The sequence below is a fragment of the Macrosteles quadrilineatus genome, unplaced genomic scaffold, assembly GCF_028750875.1.
Source record: "Macrosteles quadrilineatus isolate MER2022 unplaced genomic scaffold, UCM_ALF_1.0 Scaffold_2__2_contigs__length_208266976, whole genome shotgun sequence".
Lineage (NCBI taxonomy): Eukaryota > Metazoa > Arthropoda > Insecta > Hemiptera > Cicadellidae > Macrosteles > Macrosteles quadrilineatus.
In genome coordinates this window covers 24916768-24938737 of record NW_026542595.1, presented here as the reverse complement: position 1 = coordinate 24938737, position 21970 = coordinate 24916768, and the positions used below count along the sequence as shown (strand labels likewise).

The following is a 21970-nucleotide window of genomic DNA, read 5'->3' as shown; positions in this document are numbered from 1 at the left end:
CCAGCGCAGCTCATATGCGACGGCCGGTTTCTACCCATAGACTGCCGTCGCATGTATGCGACGGCTAGTCACATTAAAATAGACTGCTGTCGCATATTTGCGTCGGGGTTCTATGTTATTAAAATGCTTTTATCTTTGTAACGGTCCATTTGAAGGCCCTGAATTCCCTGCAGTGGTCTACAGAGATGTCTGACGCACAACTGTGTCGCTTGGTCTGTGGATATGATGATTGGTGACGTCATATGATAGCTGGAAAAAGTTGTCTTTACTTTTCTGCATCACTGTATGTATGTATGCAGCATGTGTGCTGTGTTATCCTATGTAGCTTTTACATTTGTTCAGTTATAAACTGTTCTTGAATAATCTGTTTATTTTTACTTACTTTCATCTCAAAACACAAACAAAAATGAACCGTCGCATATATGCGGCGCTTGGGCTATTTGAAGAAAACTATGATAATTTTCACTATTGTCTTCGCTGTAGGCCGGGCGTCGCAAATATGCAACATTACAAAAGGTTATAAAAAATACAAAAAAACAAGAATGAATTATTTACAAACACGATTGCAGCGTTAGCGTATTACAATATAAATTATCACTGTTTTACAGGTTTTCGCCCGTGGTCTGTGTGTACTGTTAACCAAGTGACAGCCGGTCTATGCGTAAGATTCAAATGTATACCTCGGCCTGTGGCAATGACCGCAGCGTCACATATATGCGACACTCAGTAGCGAGCGTGTTAAATACAAAAAAATTACCATTCGTAGACATTTTTGTCTAAAAAAAATAACAATTCATAGTACATTTAAAGATTGGAATATTTTGGGTGATTTTTCAAATTTAACCAAATCACAAAGCAACCTGTTTATATTATATATACAGACACTTTTTTCCATTTGAATAGTTTATCCCATAAAGTTGCTAGAGTTGCTATGTTAAATCAGTACTGTGACAAAAAAAAAAACTTGCTAAAATAACTTATGAACATGATTTAAGTTCAATTTGGGTCTTGAAAGTATCAGTTCAAATACAAAATTTATGGGTCATCAAATTGTACTAATTATTTATATTTAAGTACAGTACGGTAATACAGTATAAATAAGACTGCAAGAAACTCATCGAAAGCAAGTACTGTAGTATGGCACTATGTTTTATTAGTGATACAACACATCACGGAAACAGGGAAATTCATAACAAATTGATGCCAGTAAGATGTTTATTTGTACATTTGAAAAAATCATTTTTACTTCAATGTAAGTTGTACACATTTTGACAAAGAAGTGTTTATCAAATATTAAGACCATGTATTAACGTTTATGTACACTAAAATACAAAGAAATTATTGCAAACATCACTCTAGGGTTATAATACAAGGATTGTACACAACTATATCACAGCACCACCTAACCTGGCCCATGCTCAGTTCAATGTTAGGACGGAGTTATTGACAGCCAAACTATTTATACAGATGCAGTGGATTTTGAAAAGATTTTATAATTATACATGAATAATAAATTTCAAATTGTAGATGGCAAATCCACCCTCCGAGCACAACCATTTTAGACAATATGACATTTGGCAGTTTAGAACTAATAAAACAGTTTTTAAAGCTGCTTTCAAATAATTTATTCTGAATAAAAATATATGATTTTTATGCTAGTAATTCAAGATCAATACAGACTTAACCAAGTTAGAAAATTTTAAGTTCGGAATATGAAAAAGCAGTGCTCGATTTACGGGGGAATTCGGCGGAATGGAGTTTCGGTACCTCTCTTTTGGAAAGATAAAAATATTAGTATAAATAGGTACATAAATATGTGCTTGTCATGTATTAAATATGTTACTACAGTTCCGGCACCTCAAGTTTTACAAATCAAGCACTGTCAACAAGTAACCTTAACCTTAACACTTTTATAAACGGGCAGACTGGGCATATGCCCGGGGGCGACGGTGGTTTAGGGGTGCCCTGGGTGCCCCCAAACCACCGCCCACCAGCACTAGGAAAAAAAAGGGGCGCTGCTCTTGTGTTTGCCCAGGGCTCCACTGACCCTTAACGCGGCCCTGAAAGCTATGTGTAAAAACTAAAAAGAACTTTTCAAGATGTGGCATGACTTTAGTTTTAAGCTTTTGTCTGCGCTGTCCAAATAGTTTTCTTGTATCATATGCAAGTTGTATTTCTGACTATATGGTATTACACACCAATCCCTCTGTAGAAACTTTGGCCCTAAAGTGCTAACTTAACCAATAAATGCATTTCCTATGTCAACAAAACATGCAAATTAGAAAGTGGATATTCTGCAAAAATATCTTCTTACACTTTTTACTATTAACAATTGATACAAATTGATTAGTGCAAAAATATCTTAACAGGTATTTAAAGGAAGGGTTTCATTGCTAACTTTTATTATGAGTATCGACGACAATAAAAACAATACAGATATGAGCAAAGGCCAGGATGTAGGACTCCTATCTTAAGCTATTAAAATCACTTCTACAAGAATGGTATAGTAATGCCATGAAAAACTCCTCCAGTTAATAATATACTTTTGCTACATTATCACGGTGTCTACATTTGAGAAAAAACCCAGACATTTTATAATTTATTCTATTGGTATGGTTGCACATAGCTTATACAGTAGTCTATTTACTGAACAAATCTAAACTAAAATAACTGAGCACCATAACACACATTGTTGCAAATAAAATGTTATGCCTACCAGTACAGATTATGATTTTTTGTATTCTATGAATACTAAAAGAAATAAACAAATTTACCTAAATCATATTGTATAAATGTAAAATATAAATTGTATAAAAAAATGTAGTTTTATAATAGGTTATAGAACTAAAACGTTAAAAGTAATAAAACTGAACACAAAAAATATAGCATCAATCTTGAATGATTAGTAGATTTCCATAATGGCATGACATTTGTAGGCCTTCTGACATCAGTGAATGAAATAATAGTCTTATATATTCTAAAGTCCTAACACTAGGACTGAATTACATAAAACTATGTATTTGCAGAATCAGTTAAATATAGTAAAATACATATAACACACAAGAATACAATTTCTACAAATAGAACTGAATACCCAATGCATCATGATATTTTACTAGTTACTTCTTCCCTTTTTTAGTAACTAACATGCACTTTGTTGTCACACTGTAAATTGTTACCAAGTCTCTCCAGAACTCTGATTTGCAATACTGCCTTTTTAAACTTACATTATATGTAATGAACAAGTAAACCTGGATTTTTGAGCAATTATTTGAAAGTAAACAAATTTTACAGAACATCATTCTTGTTTAAAAATTCATGATGCAACAAGGACAATAATTTAATATGCTAAGCCGAACATTGAAAAGTGAACGTTCTTCATTTTAATTAATAAAATGAAAATTTTGCTTTTTGAGCTTTCAAGTGTATATTACAGGGTCAATCAATTTAAATTTGCTATATAATTAAGTATCCCAGTTTATAATATAAAACATAAAATTTCTTTGCATTAATCACAGATGAACAACATGCAAACATGTATGCTAACTCTTTAATCTGTACACTACATTGATTCCAGTAAAAAGTTAAATCTAAATCTGCAATTCTTCGCTAAGCTTATTTATTGCTGTAACAGAAAAACTAAAATAATTAATTATCACCAATAGTAGGCAATTCACAATAACATATTAAGTAAATATCGGAGAAAGGACTAGATATTTTGATGTACAACTGTTTACACATATATAATTTGTAATATATTCAAACCTTATGTACATATACATCAAAACATATAAATAAATTCATAACAATCTGCTTAGTTATTTACAACAAAAATAAGTAACTAAAATAAAAAATAAGACAGTAGACACTAATTAAATGAGAATTAAAATTCAAGTTTCAAAGTAAAGGAAATTTTGAATCAATGGAGGTAACAATGACTGCTTTACAATGTTTTATAAGAACACACAATTATTGTATCGATACAAAACTGTTTTTATTTTGTAAGCAATATTTTAGTTCTAAATCACAAAGCAAATGCATGTCCAGTAAGTTAGGTTACATAATAGAATATTTTTTGGTTATTTTCAAGGAAAGTAATGAAGGGTCAAGTATTTATTCAATTACAGTTGGTCATTCACTGTTTATGAAAGTTTAATACATTTGTATTGCTTGCAATAACACAAGAGTCGCCTCAGTATTGTGACTGTGATAAATAGGTTACCTTAAAATTCCAAATATCATTTAACTTATAAACACAAGAGTATATTCCCCTTTTTAAGATTTAATTTTGATTAATGTATTACAAATAAAACTGAGATAGAACAAGAAGCCAAATCAAATGCACTTGGTCATTCTCCCCAAGAAACTATGGGAAAGTTTCTCACTGGGTTGAGAAAGAGAGAGGATAGATTTGTTACATCAAATGTAGGCTCTATCCTACACTCCAGACAACTAACTTGTGTTATTAGTTTGGTCATACATTGGATTCTTATTTGATAGCAGCTGGTTTCAAACCTGTGTAATGTTTACTTTTTTTACTATCAGAACATTTGTTTAGGAAAACAAATTGTTGACTATTTAAATTTTTTATGTTTTAATAAATATAAATTTTATGTCATGTTATAGCTCATGATAACTTTCATTTTATATAAATGCACAAATTCCTATTACTTAAATATGTAATGTGGCGAATTAAGTGGTAGCTAACTGAAAGGAGGTACAGTCATGTTAATAGCACCAATGTTTTTCGTTAATAAATTGACGACAGTAGCAAACAAAATTTGATAGTAGCGAATGATGTAATGAATATTTGTCAAGACCAAGTTCTGTATAAAAATGAACTATCAGTATCACATTGATCTCCTATCCAAAGCATGAAATGTTTAGGTAAATTATTACTAAAAGTCACCATTTAACACAACTTATTACAGCAAAACCTTGCCCAGCCTGTTTGATAGAAGAATGTTGATTTGTTCACACCTTACTGCTCATCCAAGGGTGATTTCAAGTGTTAAAACCAAATGCTCATAAAATATCCGGAATGATTGTTATGTATCCCAAATAATGGGATTTATTTATAGAAAATTAAAAACCATTGATACAGTAACTTGATTTTATGTTTTGAACTAAAAATATATTTTAGAAAGCACATATTGTTTTATCCACTTTACTTTTAGAAATATGTAGACATCTTTCCAAAGAAAGAATAATGTTGAACAAGGCAAAAAAAATGTTTGTTTTGTCTTCAAATTATAATATTAAATATTAAAATTCAATTTGGTTCTAAAAGGAATATTATAATTTTATAGAATTAAACAAAAGAGTAACAAATCAATGCTGGTATTAATTATTATTGCCATTATTTATACTACTATGAGAAACCTTTACTGCCAATCATAAACCACCTCTGGTTCCAATTAACACGCTTATGCAAAGGAATGCTCATTCAATTCCATACATTTAGATAAAAATATTTTTGTTTGACAGACAGTTGCCTAAAAATAATTTGTGGCAAGAAGAAAATTGTATTTACAAAAATGTACATAGAAAAAAGCTTACACATAACTTTAAATTCAAATACAACCATCGGAGTGCTCTTCCTTGTTTATATTGCACAAGAAATAAGAAGGAAAAAATATAATCTAAAATTTGAAAAAAAGCCTAAAAGAGAGCGCAAAAGATCACGTACCAACAAGAACATGCATTATACTGTCTATTTCTGTTGATTCAGACGACCGCCTGAATATGTCGTCTGTCGTCAGCTTCCACGATGGCAGGAAATCGTCCATATCGGGGTCCGAGTCATTGTTGTTGAGAGGGTCCAGATTGGACTGACTCGACAAGCTGAGCACGGAGCCCCAGTTGATGCTGCGGTCATCGCTCGACGTGGACGAGTCGTCAGAGAGGGAGGAGGGGAACGGTGTGGCTGCACGAGGAGGATCGTACAGGTTAGGCACTTCAGGAAACTGGGGCTGATGAGTTTGCTCCACCGCTGGGGGATGGGATGAACCGTTATTGGAAGAGAAGTATCCTTCTTGCTCCATTTCCTTTTCTATTAATCTTAAAGTATTACAGATAAGCACAGAACGATGAAGACTGGGATCGGAAAATTGTCGATATCTGCCCAACTTACACATAGAAATGTTAAGCACAGCCAGTCGCCTCTGCCGGTAGCATGAGGGACCTCGCGCACACCAGTTAGTTCTGCCCTCACAGCACTTGCCCCTACCGTTGTTGCCGCTCCAACTGCCCAGGTCCAGGTAGGACTTGCCGTTCTCCTCGCAGCGTATGGTTTGCTGGGGGTAGCAGCCACGGTGGTAGTCCTCTGTGGTGGCTGAGTTGTAGGGAGGATAGTACTGGTAGCGGGCATTTGATGGCAGATACTGGTCGCTACCCCAGTCCTCTAGTCGCCCCATCTTGGCTGGTGTTGGACTCTCACATTCCAGCTTGCGTTTGCACGTCGTGCCTTGGAGCCCCATATTTGTTGATTCCTGAAAATCACAATTGCTTTAGTAGATTCATTGCAACTTTACCTAGATTACATTTGACAATCTTTTTAGGACTTTAGAAAAGTACCAAAATAGTGTTTTTATAAACTAAAAATTGTGGTGTTTTTGATCAGTTAAGAGTTTTATTTGTAATGGCATATACAAGATTATTTCAATATTTACAAAATTGAGATTGTTCTTATAATCCTTTGAATGTAATTAAAGCAACAATTACAAAATCCTACTTTTCAATGACAATGTACAATAACATTTACATCATCCAGTAAATTCTTTCTGTAAACCTTTAATTATTAACATTATTTATTTAAAAGTTGTTTATTCTTTTAGAAGTTGAATTACTAAAAGTTTTTAACTAGTCTTTTTTGTGTTTTTCTGATTTATTTAAGACCAAACTTCGCATAATTTTTTTTTTCAACATTCCCAAGTTATCTGTTGTTGTTGGTTATTATTGGTGGTTTAAGATTGTAACAAATAATCTTTTTCGGAATTTCCCACTTCACTTCAATTGTCTGATAGTTTAGACACTATATGCATAAACAAATGAGAATAACATGTAAGTAAGTAGTCCTATGCCTATCTTAAACTAATGTAACAATAACAATGTCAGAGAGTAAACAGGACGCTTCATAATGTACAAATCCTAACAAAAAAAATTCACATATGCGATGAAATCTAAGCATTGAATGGAATGGGGAAACACAACACCAGCTGATCGTAGTTGTAGTATCTTTAAGTGTTGCCAACACATTTTCAAGCGTACAGTATTATGTGCCTAATAAAGCACACAGTTTTGTGTTGTTTGGTTGGAATACTGGAGTGCGGCAAAATGCAGCAATTATTTACTTTGTGTGCTATAGTTCGGCCGCTTAGAAAACGACCTGCGCGCTAATGCTAAACCAATGCTGGAGGAGGTCGTTTTCTAAGCGGCCGAACTATATAACCAGTGCAAGGAAGCCCACTTTGTCAGGTAACTGTAGACAAATTTAATTTTTAGCTTACTAGACTATTGGCTGTCATAAATTTAAACAATGAATTATGCTGCACCCTATTGGTAAACCTTGAAACTTTTTAATGCTATTGAACATCACAGAATAACATTATTTTGTTGAAACAGAAGATTCTGTATTTTCTTTTAAATATGAACTTAGTAAAACCCGTCAAAGTCGACGGTTACTGTAGGGGTTTCAAGAAGCAAAATCATTTAACTATAAATCGATGATAAATAACTCCATTTTTGGAACAGTTTGGGTTGTTTGTGATTCAGCAGCGTGCATTAGGTACCTCCGATCTTAACAACCAATAATTTAAATGAATAAAGCCGATATTTCACTTAAGGTTCTTAGATCATAACATATAGGATAAAGCAATTAGAATTGAGTAAATATATCTAAAACTAAATTCCATATCCGAGAAATATTCAAATTTGTGTTTTCTGATTGAGTAAATACAGTATCTTGATCTGATTCAAACGATCAATGTCTCAAGTAAAAGCCTTTATTTCTAGGAGTATTTTTAGACCAAGACATATAAAATAAACGGTATCAGCAATCTGACACATACTTTCTACCATTAGCTTGTCAACAACCTTTATCATGGGTAAGCGATGAATGTAACTAATTATGATATTTAAAAGGTAAAATCACAAAAGTTGCATTGACTTTTGAACCTTAATTTTTACAGGAATGAGGGGTTGAACAATTTTGTTTAGAATTATAAGGAGAATAAAAGACAATTTTCGATCAGAGTCGGGTTTTTCTGAAAAATTAGTTTTTCCATTTCAAGGGGAAAATAACATAATTTAGAATAACTTTTGAAACGTTATTTTAAAAGGAATGGGAGTTATACTATTTTGTTCAGCCTACGTACCACTGATTGCAGATAAGTCCTGAAATAATTATAAAAATATTGTTAATTCGTGATTCATCAGCAGCGTGCTTCAGGTATTTCCGATCTTAATAATCAATATCTCAAATGAAAGCTAGTACAGTATTTCACTGAAGGTTCTTAGACCAAAAGATATATACGATAATGTAATTAGAACATGGTGAAATGCATCTTTAATTGAAGTAAGAAATTAAAAATCAAAATTATGTTTTTGGTCGAGTAAAACAGAAGATAAATTAATTAGTGACGATGCTTTATAGCAAATCTGTGTGTGCATACCTTTAATTTAAGATCAAAATTACGAAAATTGGTCGGGTAGAAGAGCCAAACTAATTCGGAAAAGAAAAACCAAATTTTAGTCCCATACGAAATGAACAGGGAAGAAGTTGCTTTTGTTTATAACTCAAAATACCACGTCAGATAAATGAATGCTGATGTTTGATGGAAAATCTGTGCGTGCATACCATTCATTTAAGACAAAATATTATGAAAATCGAACGGGTAGAAGAATCGAACCGACTCGGAAAAGAAACACCAATAATTTTTAATATAGAAGATACTCATAAGATTAACATGGGAAACTCCAGAGCCACTGGGGCGGAGCCCGTATAGATTTTTGAGATACGAATATGCCTGTTAATCGGGAATATGAGCTATCATCATGTTAAATTTCAGCCCAATCAGACCAGTAGTTATGTGTGACTTAACCCCAAACAAACTCACAAACTTTCACATTTATAATATTAGTATGATAAATAATCACCACCTTAAATTCATTCATATTAGCTATTAGGTGAAACTTGAATTACTTCATAGTGTTATCCAATTATTCATGTGTTAATGGAGTTGGGTTACTAAAAATGTCTATGATTTAATTTTGTTAGGTATAGAACTATTTGACAAAAATTTCTCTGGGGGAAAATACAATATGATATGGATAGTCATTTTTTAATCTTCAAAAATAATTTGTCATTAGAATACATTTTTGAAAAGGATTAATGTTTTATACAAAAATATCTCCATTGCAGCAAACACGCAGACTACACGAATTTCCACCTGCCTGATTGGATTTTCAATTAAATCTATTTCAATAACATTATGTTTAACAAGTACCTACGTTTGGTGCTACAGGGAGAGCAATAAAGTGTTTTTAGTAAAATATCAAAAGCTTAGAATAAAATAAAATAATTTGCCAAGTTTGATCAAAATAATATATTAGTAAACAAGCAAACTAGGCCTACAACAGTTTACTTATTCCCCAAAAGAATAGCATTGTAATTTTAAATTTAAGATTATTCCTTAAAACTCCTGAATGTACTAAAGTCTTGTTCAGCTCTTTATCATGGTTCCAAGAGATTGAAAATTTTGTGTTTTGAGGGTAAAAAAAAGAATAACCAATTTTTACCCCAACGCCCCCTCGCCGTAAAACCACGTTCCCATGGTCGGTGCGAACTTATTCAAGTTCATCCCTCCCTACACCTTCAAGCCAAATTTCATTAAAATCGAACCAAAATTACTCATATTGTCGAGTTCACAGACACACATCTCTTTCTCTCTCACTATATAAAAAATTGAAGGAACAGTGTTTTTGGCCTCTTTGGACATCAACATTAAAAAGTAAAGCGGTCCCGGGCCTAGGTCTTACCATGACACCTACGGTAATAGGTAATTCCCTATAGGAAAATTCGCTTAAACATACTAATATTCACCTTCATGGAAGTGTATGCTTTCACGTAAAATTGACTGTTTCATTTATATTTAACTTTCTGTTTTTTCTTCTTTTTTTTCTTTGCCAATGGTTGAGAGTGAGTTGTTTAGTTTCACATTTTAAGAGATAATATTTTAATACTAGATAGGTACCTAAATGTATCGATCACAACCAAGTCTATCGATTTATATATCGAGTTATTGTTATTATATGTATATCGATTAACCGAGTTGTGTTTTGGTGGCCCGTGCTCGGCGACTAATCGTAATCAATATGCTACCAAACGAATCTTACACCGGTGAAATAATGTAAAATTAAAATTGTATAAAATACTTAACACTTTTAAAATTCTAATCACATTCAAATGAGGTTGCATTTTACCGGAAGTGTTTTTATACGTTCGAATAACCGAACGAACGTTCTTTAGGAATAAAAAACGTCGCGGGACATTATTAATGTTAACAATTTTGAAGCGTACCGAGGGGAGAGGGGAGGGATAGACCCTCGCTGGGGTGAGGGGTGCTCCCCCACTAGGGTGGGACAATGGACGGGGACGATGAAAGTGGCTGTGCTGTGTGCCGCTCCCCCCAGTCAGTGCCACTAGCTAGTACCCGCGCCCGCCGCTGCACGCTCTAGCGCTGCACATGGGCAACTAGAAAATACACTCCACTCCCGTGTTAAAGTTGCAGCCAGTTTCAGAATGAAAATTAATTATTTGTTGTGATAAGACTGTGGAATACGTCAAATCTGTTTAACTAAACCAAATTAAAATGATAACTTAAGAATTAGTGAATCTTTTTCACCACATAGAGACTAAGGCAGTAATAAAAAATAAGTAAGAGAATAGATAGAATTAGAATCTTCGACTGTTGCCACTCTGTCGGTGGTTCTTTCTACTTTTTGTATATCAAAAATTGTTCACAGCTGTGAGCTGTGGATAGATGGGATGTTTACTTCAGTGTGCATAAGTCAATGATATTATTAATTTACATAAGAGTAAAATAATATGCTGTCAAATTACGTGTATTTCAGTAAGTTATACTGGTGCACAGTAAACATAAGATATATCTCGTAATAGATTTTGCCTATTATAAATAGTTTAGTATAAATTTATTTGAACAAAAACTGCATTTGAATACAAATCCGCAAGTTTATAAAGATGTTACTGTGAAAAAGTAAACATTGGCGGGTATTTTAATATTGGCGGGTAGTGGTGTAGTGGCAGTCAGTGGCCAGCTGTTAGGTTATTTACAGTTCTAGTGACTGACACACAGAAGTTGCCCCTTGGACAGTGTGATACTGAAACTACTGATAACTGTCTTGCCTTCTTGTCGCACTCGCAATACAAGTCAGTTGTTATAAACGGTTTGTCTCTTGGATGGATAATGCAAAAAGTTGGTTTTTATATATCAATTATTTATATAAACTACTACCAACGAAAATAATTATAATAATTTGTGTTATTATATATATTTTGTAAATGCATACATATTGTACATTTCTATTAGGGAATCCGTAATTTTGAAAATTAAAATTCCAGCTAATAAGCAGAGAATGTATGATAGCTTCTTCAATAATAATTTGCCATATTATCATTATCAATATCAATATTGAGATGGGGACATAATACAGTATAGAAAGCTATAAACATATATTGCAATAGCTAAAACGCCTGATTTATACACCAATACACAATGTTAATTACCAAAAATAAATTTGGACTGTAGCATGGGTTAACAATTCAGGCCGCACTTTTAACAATTTGTCGCCCTTTTTGGTAGGAGTTAAGTAAAACTGAAGCGAATATAATTACGCTATGTCTAGACACAGAATATTTGATACAACTTGTAAAAGGTTGTACATTTATTTAATGTAAACTATTTTAGTAATCGCACTGGTCTGTAAGACACACTATTTTAATACAGTAATACAAAATAATAAACGTTTGAATTTCCCAGCGCGGGAAAGCCCGAGGCCGCGGGGCCGTAGTCGTAGCCTACTTGAGAAACCAGAAACCTGTTCTCCCCCCTTCCACCACAGCTCGGCCGCGGCCCGTCACACTCACATTCTTCCCGCAACAGCAAAATACAATCATCTACCTGTTACTCGTCCATCGCCGACGCCGACGTCCCTGTCACCCTGTGTACATGACACATACACAAGCCACCGCATCACCACTCTATCGGGTTTTATTTTTTAAAGTTGTAGGAGTGTAATTGAAAGTAGCGATGGTGGTGTAACGTAACGGACACAGCGAGTGCTGCGCCGCCAGTCGTTCTGGTTGGGTACCCGAGCTAAGAGAGAGCGCGGCGGAGAGCGAAGTTGGGGTGCCTACACACCGAGTCCTGCCTTATATACCTGGCTACCTGACACAACGAGTGTGTAAAAAATATCATCCACCTCCACGTAGCAGCTTTGGGATTGCCGATTGGAGCTCATTAAATACTCAATCTAACATGGTATCATCATTTATGACATTGGCTGACTCTCCAGAAAGAAATCACTTTCGACATAAAACATTTTAAATTAAACATCGGGAAAAATAGAAAGAGGTACGAAAAATGTCAGTTTTATCACTGACAGCTTCAAGTACGCACTGCGGTGTTTTCTCTGTAACACTGGATAGAAACGAAACAGCAAGGGTAGTCAAATTTTATTGGAGGTGTGAAAAAAACATAGATAGGCCTACTAGTTTAATATTTTTTCAGAGTTCTCAAAAAAGTGCACAGGGTGAAGAAACGTAAAAGAAACAAATTTGGTCAATGTTAAGACGAGGTGCCACTGAAAGACGCGTCCCAAGATATTTTTAGCGCTATTCCCGTTCCAGAAAGTCAATCTTTTCGAAAGAATACATTCAAAGAAATATTTAACCGTCTTAGAGAAAAGTCTGTGAAAAGTAAGACACATTTTTGTGGACAAATTATTACTACGGACAATGTAAGTTAGTCTTAGGAAATGATCATTGCGATTGCGCTCATATACAGTAGCTATATTATATAAAATAATTAAACACTATTTCAATATTAATAGTGTAGCTAACCTTCCAAAACAACATTCAAAGTACCGGTACTGTAATGAGATTTCAACCAGTCAAGTAAAATTAAATTTTGATTGCAAAAGGGGTTATTTTAATCACTGATATAATTAATATATAAAACAATTTTAAATAGTGTATACATTCACTGTTTACCTCAATCATAAATTCTGGCGTATTCATTCAACTTTTTTTTCTTTGAGACAAACTGAAACAAACATTTTATAAATTAACAAAACATAAATAATAATATAGCTTAAAACTTATAAAGCAAAATTGAGCTGACATAACTTTAATTTAGACGGGCTGTGTGTACCTCTATAAGAAACAACTTATTCAAAACAAAAATATTAGTATCGTAGTCTCAGTTCTGGTTTAAAATGATACAGTTTGTAAAGCTCTCTCAATAACCACTAATTGATTTGGTTTGTGATTGAAACGTGTCATTACAAAATAAAAGAACTAGCCATCGTGCAACGACAGAATGTTACAGTATATCGAAAACTAATTTGTTTTTGTTTCAGAATTAGAATAAAATTCCATTGGCTTTTAAAAGTAGTTTTCATTTCATATCCGGGTTGGAAGCATAACGCCACTGTATATTATAAACCCGAGTCTAAAGATTTACGTAAAGCCCGGTGAGCGAAGTGGAATGACTCAGTCTCTGACGAGGGTCGAAGAGGAAACGCTGGTGAAAGCTCGACTAGCTTCGGAGAAACCGAACATTCCCGAGCGACGACGGGGGCTCCTGCGGGGACTACGAGCCGACGAGCGAGGATATCTACAGTGTACTGTAGACCCAATGTAATATTTAGCTTCGAGACAACACTACAGTGATTGCACGAAAAATCTAATTTCTTCTACGACGTAGTCGTATGTCAAAATCAATGTGTGTTTGACAGCGTAGGCTATACGGTGATTACGTTATAGACAGTAAGACCTTATAAAACCTTATAGGTAACTGAAATATGAAATAGTATAAGAAGGGCAATAATTAAATGCTTTTAAATCAGTCCTCCGACAACATTACCTAATCCTCCTCTGAATGTCAGTAGACTTATTTTGATGGACGATAAATTGATTTTATGTATGGATCGTAATACAATTTTAAAAACAAAAATATGTAGATAGTATATTTATACAACGTTATTATGTTTGCCGTCTATGTATTACCAAAATTAAATATGATGATTAAATTCAATGCTAAACTGTAAGTCAATTTAGTCAATAAAAAACACAAGTTCTGTACTACCGCATAAAGTTTTTGAGACACAGACACCGAATTACTATGCACCGGAAGACATGATTTGTTTAATGAAAAAACTGGTACCGGTGTCGTCTGTTGACAAGTAGGAGGCGGGGAGGTGAGCAACAGTCACCGGCGCGCCGCGGGCTCTCAATCAGCTGATATGATAACACCTGATACGTTATCACTCACTCGACCGTCACTCCCCCCCCCCTCCACGCGGCACAACCACTTCCCGCCGGTATTTAAACTCCTTATACACCTGTACAGTTAGTTTCTCGCACACTCTGGAGTTAGGCGTTTGAACGACCTGTCGTATATAAAGATTGTTTTTCGATTTTATCGCAAGTGTTTCACAAAAAGTGTCGTGAAATGAGTTTGTGGCAAAGCAAATTACGAAATTGTATTATAGCTGGTGTAAGTTATGTCGTATCAACGAGATAAACCCCTAGTTTATTCTAATATTGTTCTAATATGTTATGGCATTGAGTTGAACAAGAAAGAAATTTATAAACCTAGGGATGAAACATTTCAAAACTAAATGTAATCTAATGGCAAACGGCAAAATGATTGCAAAAGGCACTATTCGTCATTACGTATTTTGTAAAGTTCAATTATGAAACAGTAGAGAGATTACCGTCATAGAAAATTTTGATCATCCCAAACTGAAACTAGTATAAATTCTTTGGCTTGGAGTTTATAGGAGTGGAGTGAGAATATCGCTGGCTAGCGCGGCTCGGTCTTCAGAAAAAGTTGAAAACCTTGGCGCGTCATTGGTATAAAAAGCGGCGGTGTGGTGAGGGAGACGTTGCAGGGTTTGCCACTGCGAGAGCTCGGCGCTAGTGTCGCCTCAACGACCGCCAGCTGCCCGTCTCTGCCTCTGCCAGCCGCCGCCGACCCCCGACCACTGTAGAAACTAGGAAAGGAACTCACTACAAGGCTCGCACGTTGTCTACGAATATAACATAGCCTACACGGAGACATGGACGTTTACAGAATTGGGATGAGTAAGATCCGTATGATCTGTAGAATTATTGTTTAGAAAAATGTATTGAAATTTCCAAGAAGATTTCCTATATTACCCTAAAAAATTGTAGTTTTAATTCGTTGAATAAGTTGAGTAATAAAGGCAGAGCCATCACTTTTAAGGGAGGGAAATGAAACGGAGGAAAAGTGTTTTTTTTTATGGAGGAAAGTGTTTAATTTATACAGCAAGGAAAATGTCAAACATCCCAAATAAACATTTAAACTCAGCTTAATATGAAAATTATTTGTATGTCTCAATAAAAAAGTGAAACCTGATACAGTACAGATATAATTGGCCCAACTTCGTGATTTAGGTACCCATACAATATAATCAAGAATACAAATTATTACTGATTATATTTTATTTACGGGTACCTCAATCCTATATTACAGTATTATTGTTATTGATAAAAGAGTTAAATCTTGGTCGGTAGCAACAACATAGCCCCTAGAGGAGAACACTGATAGGGCCTACTGTAATATATTGCGTTCCTAGAGAATTTTGTTCTTAGAATTGTTAATAGATTAAAATGTTTACTTAAACTTTAGACTTGAGAATACTGTACAGCACTGATTTAATTACCTAGTTTAAAAGCCACGGTGGAATCAATCAAGAACTGTCGTCTGCGTAGGATTAGATGCTTCAGTATAGTTACAATGATGGTTACAATTACCCCGCCGCAGCAAACATGCAGACTAAGCGAATTTCCATTTACCTGGCTGTCCTACTAAAATATGCCCTTAAATTGTCAGATTTATTTCCTACATTAATTCTAATGAATACTTACTTAGGTGTTTTATTAAAATAGTGATAACTTATGTTAATAGTATGAAAGAAACACAACTGTCAAATTTGATTAAAATATATACACAAACAATCAAACAACGGCAGTTCAATTATACTGTACTTCTTAAGAATAACAAGGGAATTGTAAGTTTACCGTTTTATAGATTTTCTCCGTTCGAATAAGCGCATAATAACGCTTCGATATACTAAATCATTTGCTTTTTCAAGCTCTACAAAACGGTTTAAAAATAAATTGTAGAATTTTATGATACAGGGTCAAAATTAAGAAAAAATAATTTTTAGCACATAAAACACACCAAAAACCCCAGATCCCAAACCCTTCGAAAATCCGTTCGAATAAACATAGGTTTGCACGTTTGTACCAATTTTTATCAAATTTCTCCTGGTCTTTGCCAATTCACATTAAACTGAAAAATCTACTCTCAGTGCTTGCTGTTAGATCGAGTGAATTACCGGTACGGAATTTCGGATCAGAAAGCTATAATTTTTATTCATAACAGTAGTGTATCGGTACAGTTCTGTACTAGGCATATTGCAGAAACGTCGCGTACAAGTAGCAGATGCGAGGCGGGAGGCGGGATGCGGCACGACCACGACGACGACCTGGCGACTGACTTGGACTGCACAAGTGCACAGTGCACATTGTTGTTATTGTTATTGACAAACGACAACGACATGATTGTGCGGAAGACTTCCCCCCACCCGGCCATCTATCAGTCTCGGAGACACGCGCCGCGGACCAATCAGGTGGTCGCATTCTCCCGCCAGTCGCCACACCTGACCTGTTACTGCACACCGACACCGCATACTGATCACAACCACTACACTACACTCACGCACGCACGTGTCTCTTATCAGTCCCGTACCGCTCCTTATCTTTCATTCATATACTAGCCGCGTCGCTCGCCACCGTATCACTCCGCCGCGCCGGTTGGGAAAGGTCGGGTTTTGTGTTTGTGTTGTCATCTATCTGATGACTAGGTGTTCGAGAAGTCCTTCAACGAGTAGACCCTAGTGTCCATAATGATTAGGATAATAATTTAACTGAGATTTCTCTGATAATTCTCACTTGTCGGCTGGTGGAGAAATGTCTGGTTTTGTATTTGTGTTGTCAGCGATGTGATGAACAGTTGATGTTACGACGAGGAAGGACTGGCATTAAAGTAAATGCACACAGACACTGGGTATCTGTAATATTTTGAGGATACTGATGCTAACTACCGTTTGCCAATTTTCAATCAGGCATTATATTGAAGTATTTGTACTGATAAAAGTAGTTACTTTTCCCCCAATTTACCTGATATGTTAAACATCTGTAACAAGGGATCTTAAAACAAAATAATTATGGAAACACATCTAATATATAAAATTCTCGTGTCACAGTGTTTGTCTGCAAACTCCTCCGGAACGACTTCACCGATCGTAATGAAATTTGGTGTGTAAATTCTGTAGGTATGCGAATCGGACGTAAACTATTTCCCGTTTCGAAATTCTTAAAAGGGCTCCGCCCCAGTGGCTCTGGAGTTTCCCATGTTAACCTTATGAGAAATGGAATTAATGAATCTTAACAGCTGTTTCAATTAAACAAGTTGGTTCTGTTCTATGATGTTAAATAGCATTAAAGTTACAAGGATTACCAACAGGGTGCAGCACTATTATTTCTTTTACATTTATGACAACAGCTAATTTGCAACCAAAAGGTGAGTGAGCGTAGCGAACGAACTTCAACCTGGATGCGAGTGAGCGTAGCGAACGAGCTAACCTGGAGGCGAGTTAGCGTAGCGAACGAGCTCCAACCTAAAGGCAAGTGAGCGCAGCGAACGAGCTCCAACCCAACGGTGAGTGAGCGTAGCGAACGAACTTCAACCAGGACGTGATTGAACGATGCGAACGAGATCATCTTGAAAATTAAACGTAACGGTACTTTCTTTCCATCGGTCTGTCTTAGGGGAAACCTATAACTTAGGCGATACGAAGTTCGCCGGGTCAGATAGTTTTATTATATTATTTTCCATTTTCTATTCGTCCACTCTCTTCGTCTAATAAAACTAATATTTCAACCTAGCAAGTTAATTGTTACGCAATAACGTACCTAAGACGTTGCCTACTGTACAGCAATGAAGATTTACTTTAAATGCTTGTTGCTAAGTATGTAATTGATGAAAATACCGAAAAGAACTTTTTTAAGAGTTAGTAATTCCAAAATATAAAATTGAAGCATTCCAGTAGGTACACGAAAGCAAAAAAGAACGCACTATAACTTAGAATGTGTTTTTCATTAGGTACTGTAAAGCATAAACCGTGCTTGGTCGTATTATGCTGAAAATATATATTATAATAGCACTATTGGCATACTAACTAATTCACTAAATAACTTACGTCAGTAAAAAACAAGGCCTAACGGCCAAAGAGAAAAATTGAAAGTTGGATGTTTAAGATACATATATGTGCTATATACTATCAACTATTTAGTTCAAAATTTTTTTTAAGATTAGTTCTTTCTTTCTTTTTCAGCAGTTTGAAATTTTGAAACCGCGATGAATCCATTAAACTTTGCTAATAGGCCAATACGATTTCTGAGCTGATGTGACATTGCCTAAACTTGTGCCCATACAGGAGATTTTACTGTAGCCTAGGCTACTATATTTTGTTTTAACTTTTAAAATTTCTAAATTTGTATATAGTTTAAGTGAAAACCTGTACTTAAAATATGAAATGTTTTGGAAGTTCTATGTTTAAAAAAGGGCCTAGGCCTATGTTTATGTTAGTTTTATTACTTCCTCCCCCTACATCCGGAGAAAGTTCTCATAGTACTTATATGGAGAAAGTATTGTTTTCGTCAACATTTTCGAGGTAAAATTTTCAGTGGATATATCCGTTTTGGGCCCTCCTGAACCCAAAAAAAGTGGTTTACGAATTTATGTATGTCCGTGTGCGTGTGTGTGACTGTCTGTCTGTATGTGCGGATGTGTACTGTACAGTAGTACAGACCACACCTGTGGCCCGAGTTTTATGAAATTTGCTATGTGGCCCACATAATGTGGGTATTTATCCATGGTATCTCCGAATGTTTTTTTTTTCATTTGTTTGAAATTTGGATTTTTAATGGGGATTTTCCCATAAAACACCATAAATTAATAGAAAAATCAAATTTTATCAAAAATGGCCAGAATTTTGATACAATTTAGTATGTTGTATCCCTTGAAATTCTGAACAAAATGGTAGAACTCACATTTCTGAAAAAACAACGGTTCAAAAGCTTTTGTAACTTATGCTATTTTCTAATAAAACCCCATAAAATAAGAAAATCGTATTTAAAAAAGCCGGCTTTGATTTAAAAGATCATGTGATAGTCCTTATAATTCTTAAAATAATTTCTTGATCATCATTCGCCTATTGGGTCTGATGATGATTAGAGTGTCCAATCGAAATCAATCACCACTTGTACCATTTATATGCATTACCGTCATGTGTGTAAATAGTATCAGTGTAAATATATTATTATAAGTGTTATTTGACGTATATTTTTGTGCTTTCAGGTTGGTATGGATATAAAATAAAAATTAACAATTGTAATATATCAATATATAGCTTAACTATAGCGTAATATTGAAAATTATACATTGAATAAAGCCACGTTGGGTAAACTTTGAGTCAATGGGCTTGAACAATAGTTTCAATCAATTGAGCAACGTGTTGATAATGTTTACAGGATGAAAACAAGGTTGCCACCACCCTTCTGATTACAATATTGTAAAAAGAGAATGCCGAAATCTGGTAAACAAGTTGAAAGTTTGAATTGCCGCCTAGAGTCTGTTTACGCCAGAGTTTCCATGACGACGGCGTGTAAGTTGTGACATACGACTTCCCCGCACCCCGCGCGCCCTTGTCGGACCAACTTTCTTTATTTCGTCGTCCGTGGAGGGGACGGAAGGAGAAAAGAATGCGGTTTCCAATGCCCCCTCCCCCCTGGAACTGTCAGGCGCTACATTCAAAAAGACGCATGTGACACGGACCACGCCGTTATCACAACTACCTCACTGATAACAACAATGGAAATCTCACAAACAACCCCTACTTAGGCTACGTCCAAAAACGTAAAGGAAAACAAACTTGTTTGTCTTTCCAAGGCTGAACTAGTGGTCAACAAGGAAACAAAACCTTGCAAATAATAGGTACATCTCAATAAAAATGTAATTTTTGGGATTAGCATGAAACTGTGTTAACTGTTATAAAATGCTTGAAATATAAATATTGTACTATTTTTTTTTACTGATTTACACGGATATTTAATATGCTCAACTAATTATCACCAACTTAGGCTACAGTAAATCCAAAAACAAAAAATAAAAGATATAGGCTATTTGCCTACTAATATACATATTTTACATACAAATTTGGTTTTCTTAACATAATAACTCGATAGAAAACAACTTTCATGAAATCTAATTCAAGGAATCGCATGACACTTAGAACTTCGCATCCTGCCGTAAATTTAACACTTGATAAATTCAAGAGTTAAGTCTAATGTTGATTGACTATAACAATAACTAACCTGAAAATCACTCCACATTGCTGTTTGGTTTATCCAGTTGCCATGACGCGTTTCTAGTAGAGCACATTACGAGTCCACGATACAGCTACAGTCTACACTGCTAATGTCTCTCGCTCACAAAACTCACACTGTCGACTGTTGAGCTTCTGCTGACGGCCGCACGGTTCGCCACGTTGTCCCTCCCCTCCGGTCACCACCCCACCAGTCTCTCGCCCCGGGTTTCCCCTACATCGGCGCTGCTTCTCTATTGGTCCCTATGTTAAAATACTTTTTTTTCTAGACGTTCGGGTGAGTTCGGTCGACTCCGGCAACAGTTCAGTATTTTGTTGGAAATATAAAGATCGGCTCTATTCGGGAAGCATTTCGTGAGCGTTCGCCGCTATGACCCTTCAGCTTTGCCTGTGACGAAATTGCCATGACGTTATAGGACGTCGCGTGGGTCCGCAGCGCGGGATAAAGCCAGTAACTATGTTTATTCCCCTCTCTCGCTCCCGTGTGCGCACACATTCAACGGCGTGGGTAGTTTTTTCTTCATTTCTTTTTAACATCTGACAACAGGGGTTGGTCGTAGCCAGTCTGCCCTTACTCATCTTGGCGAGCAGTCAGCGGGAAAATAAATTATAGTCTCTATCGACTCAGTTCATTCAAGCTAATGTTGATTATATTTGCCGATTATTCATAAAACAGACATCTGTATATTATTAAGATTTTCAACATAACACTGATTATGACTATTGTATTCGTAAGGTATAAAAAGTAACAACGATCCTGTCAAGAAATGGTACATACGTCATAACCGCACACTGGTGTATGCGATAAGATTCTAAGGCGGAAGGGGGGGGGGGCAACACTGGGAAGTCAGGTACAGAGTACGTACGAGGCCAGAGGCATAATTTGCGGGGGAGATTTAAAAATGTTACTGTCGTAAAACTCTAGACAACATTTTCTTAGACTGTTAGTTGAAAAAATCACTCAACAGGTTCCAAACACATCTGTATTTTTTATTTTAATAGTAATAATACAGTTAAATTTTAAATTGTTCAGTTTCTCATTCTATTAGTTCAATTTTCTCCGTTAATTTAAGCGGACTCGGACATCAATGCTTCAATAAGATAAACTATTTTTGTTGTAAGCTCTAAAAATGGTCTGAATTCTGAAAAAGAAATTGCAACATTTTGTGATAGGGGAGACCCCAATATT

At 35.3% G+C, this 21970-nt stretch overlaps 1 protein-coding gene across 2 annotated transcripts; it reads right to left on the bottom strand.

The window, feature by feature from the left end:
* Positions 1-1201: 1201 nt before the first annotated feature.
* On the bottom strand, positions 1202-20909 carry LOC128986526 (uncharacterized). 2 transcript variants are annotated; one of them, XM_054406932.1, is made up of 3 exons: positions 20771-20886; positions 13292-13343; positions 1202-6491 (listed from the first exon to the last, which is right to left on the bottom strand). In XM_054406932.1, the coding sequence occupies exons 2-3, from the start codon at positions 13316-13318 to the stop codon at positions 5682-5684; spliced, it is 837 nt and encodes a 278-aa protein (XP_054262907.1). In that variant the 5' UTR covers positions 13319-13343; positions 20771-20886; the 3' UTR covers positions 1202-5681. The 2 variants fall into 2 exon arrangements, with proteins under 2 accessions (XP_054262907.1, XP_054262910.1); XM_054406935.1 differs by lacking the exon at positions 13292-13343 and having other exon boundaries at positions 20771-20909.
* Between the last annotated feature and the right edge of the window lie 1061 nt (positions 20910-21970).

Excerpts from the sequence above, each read along its gene's own strand:
- LOC128986526 (XM_054406932.1), bottom strand. The coding sequence starts at position 13,318 with ATGAATACGCCAGAATTTATGATTGAG. Across the intron at positions 6,492-13,291 it reads CGCCAGAATTTATGATTGAG|GAATCAACAAATATGGGGCT; the intron begins GTAAACAGTGAA and ends TGTGATTTTCAG.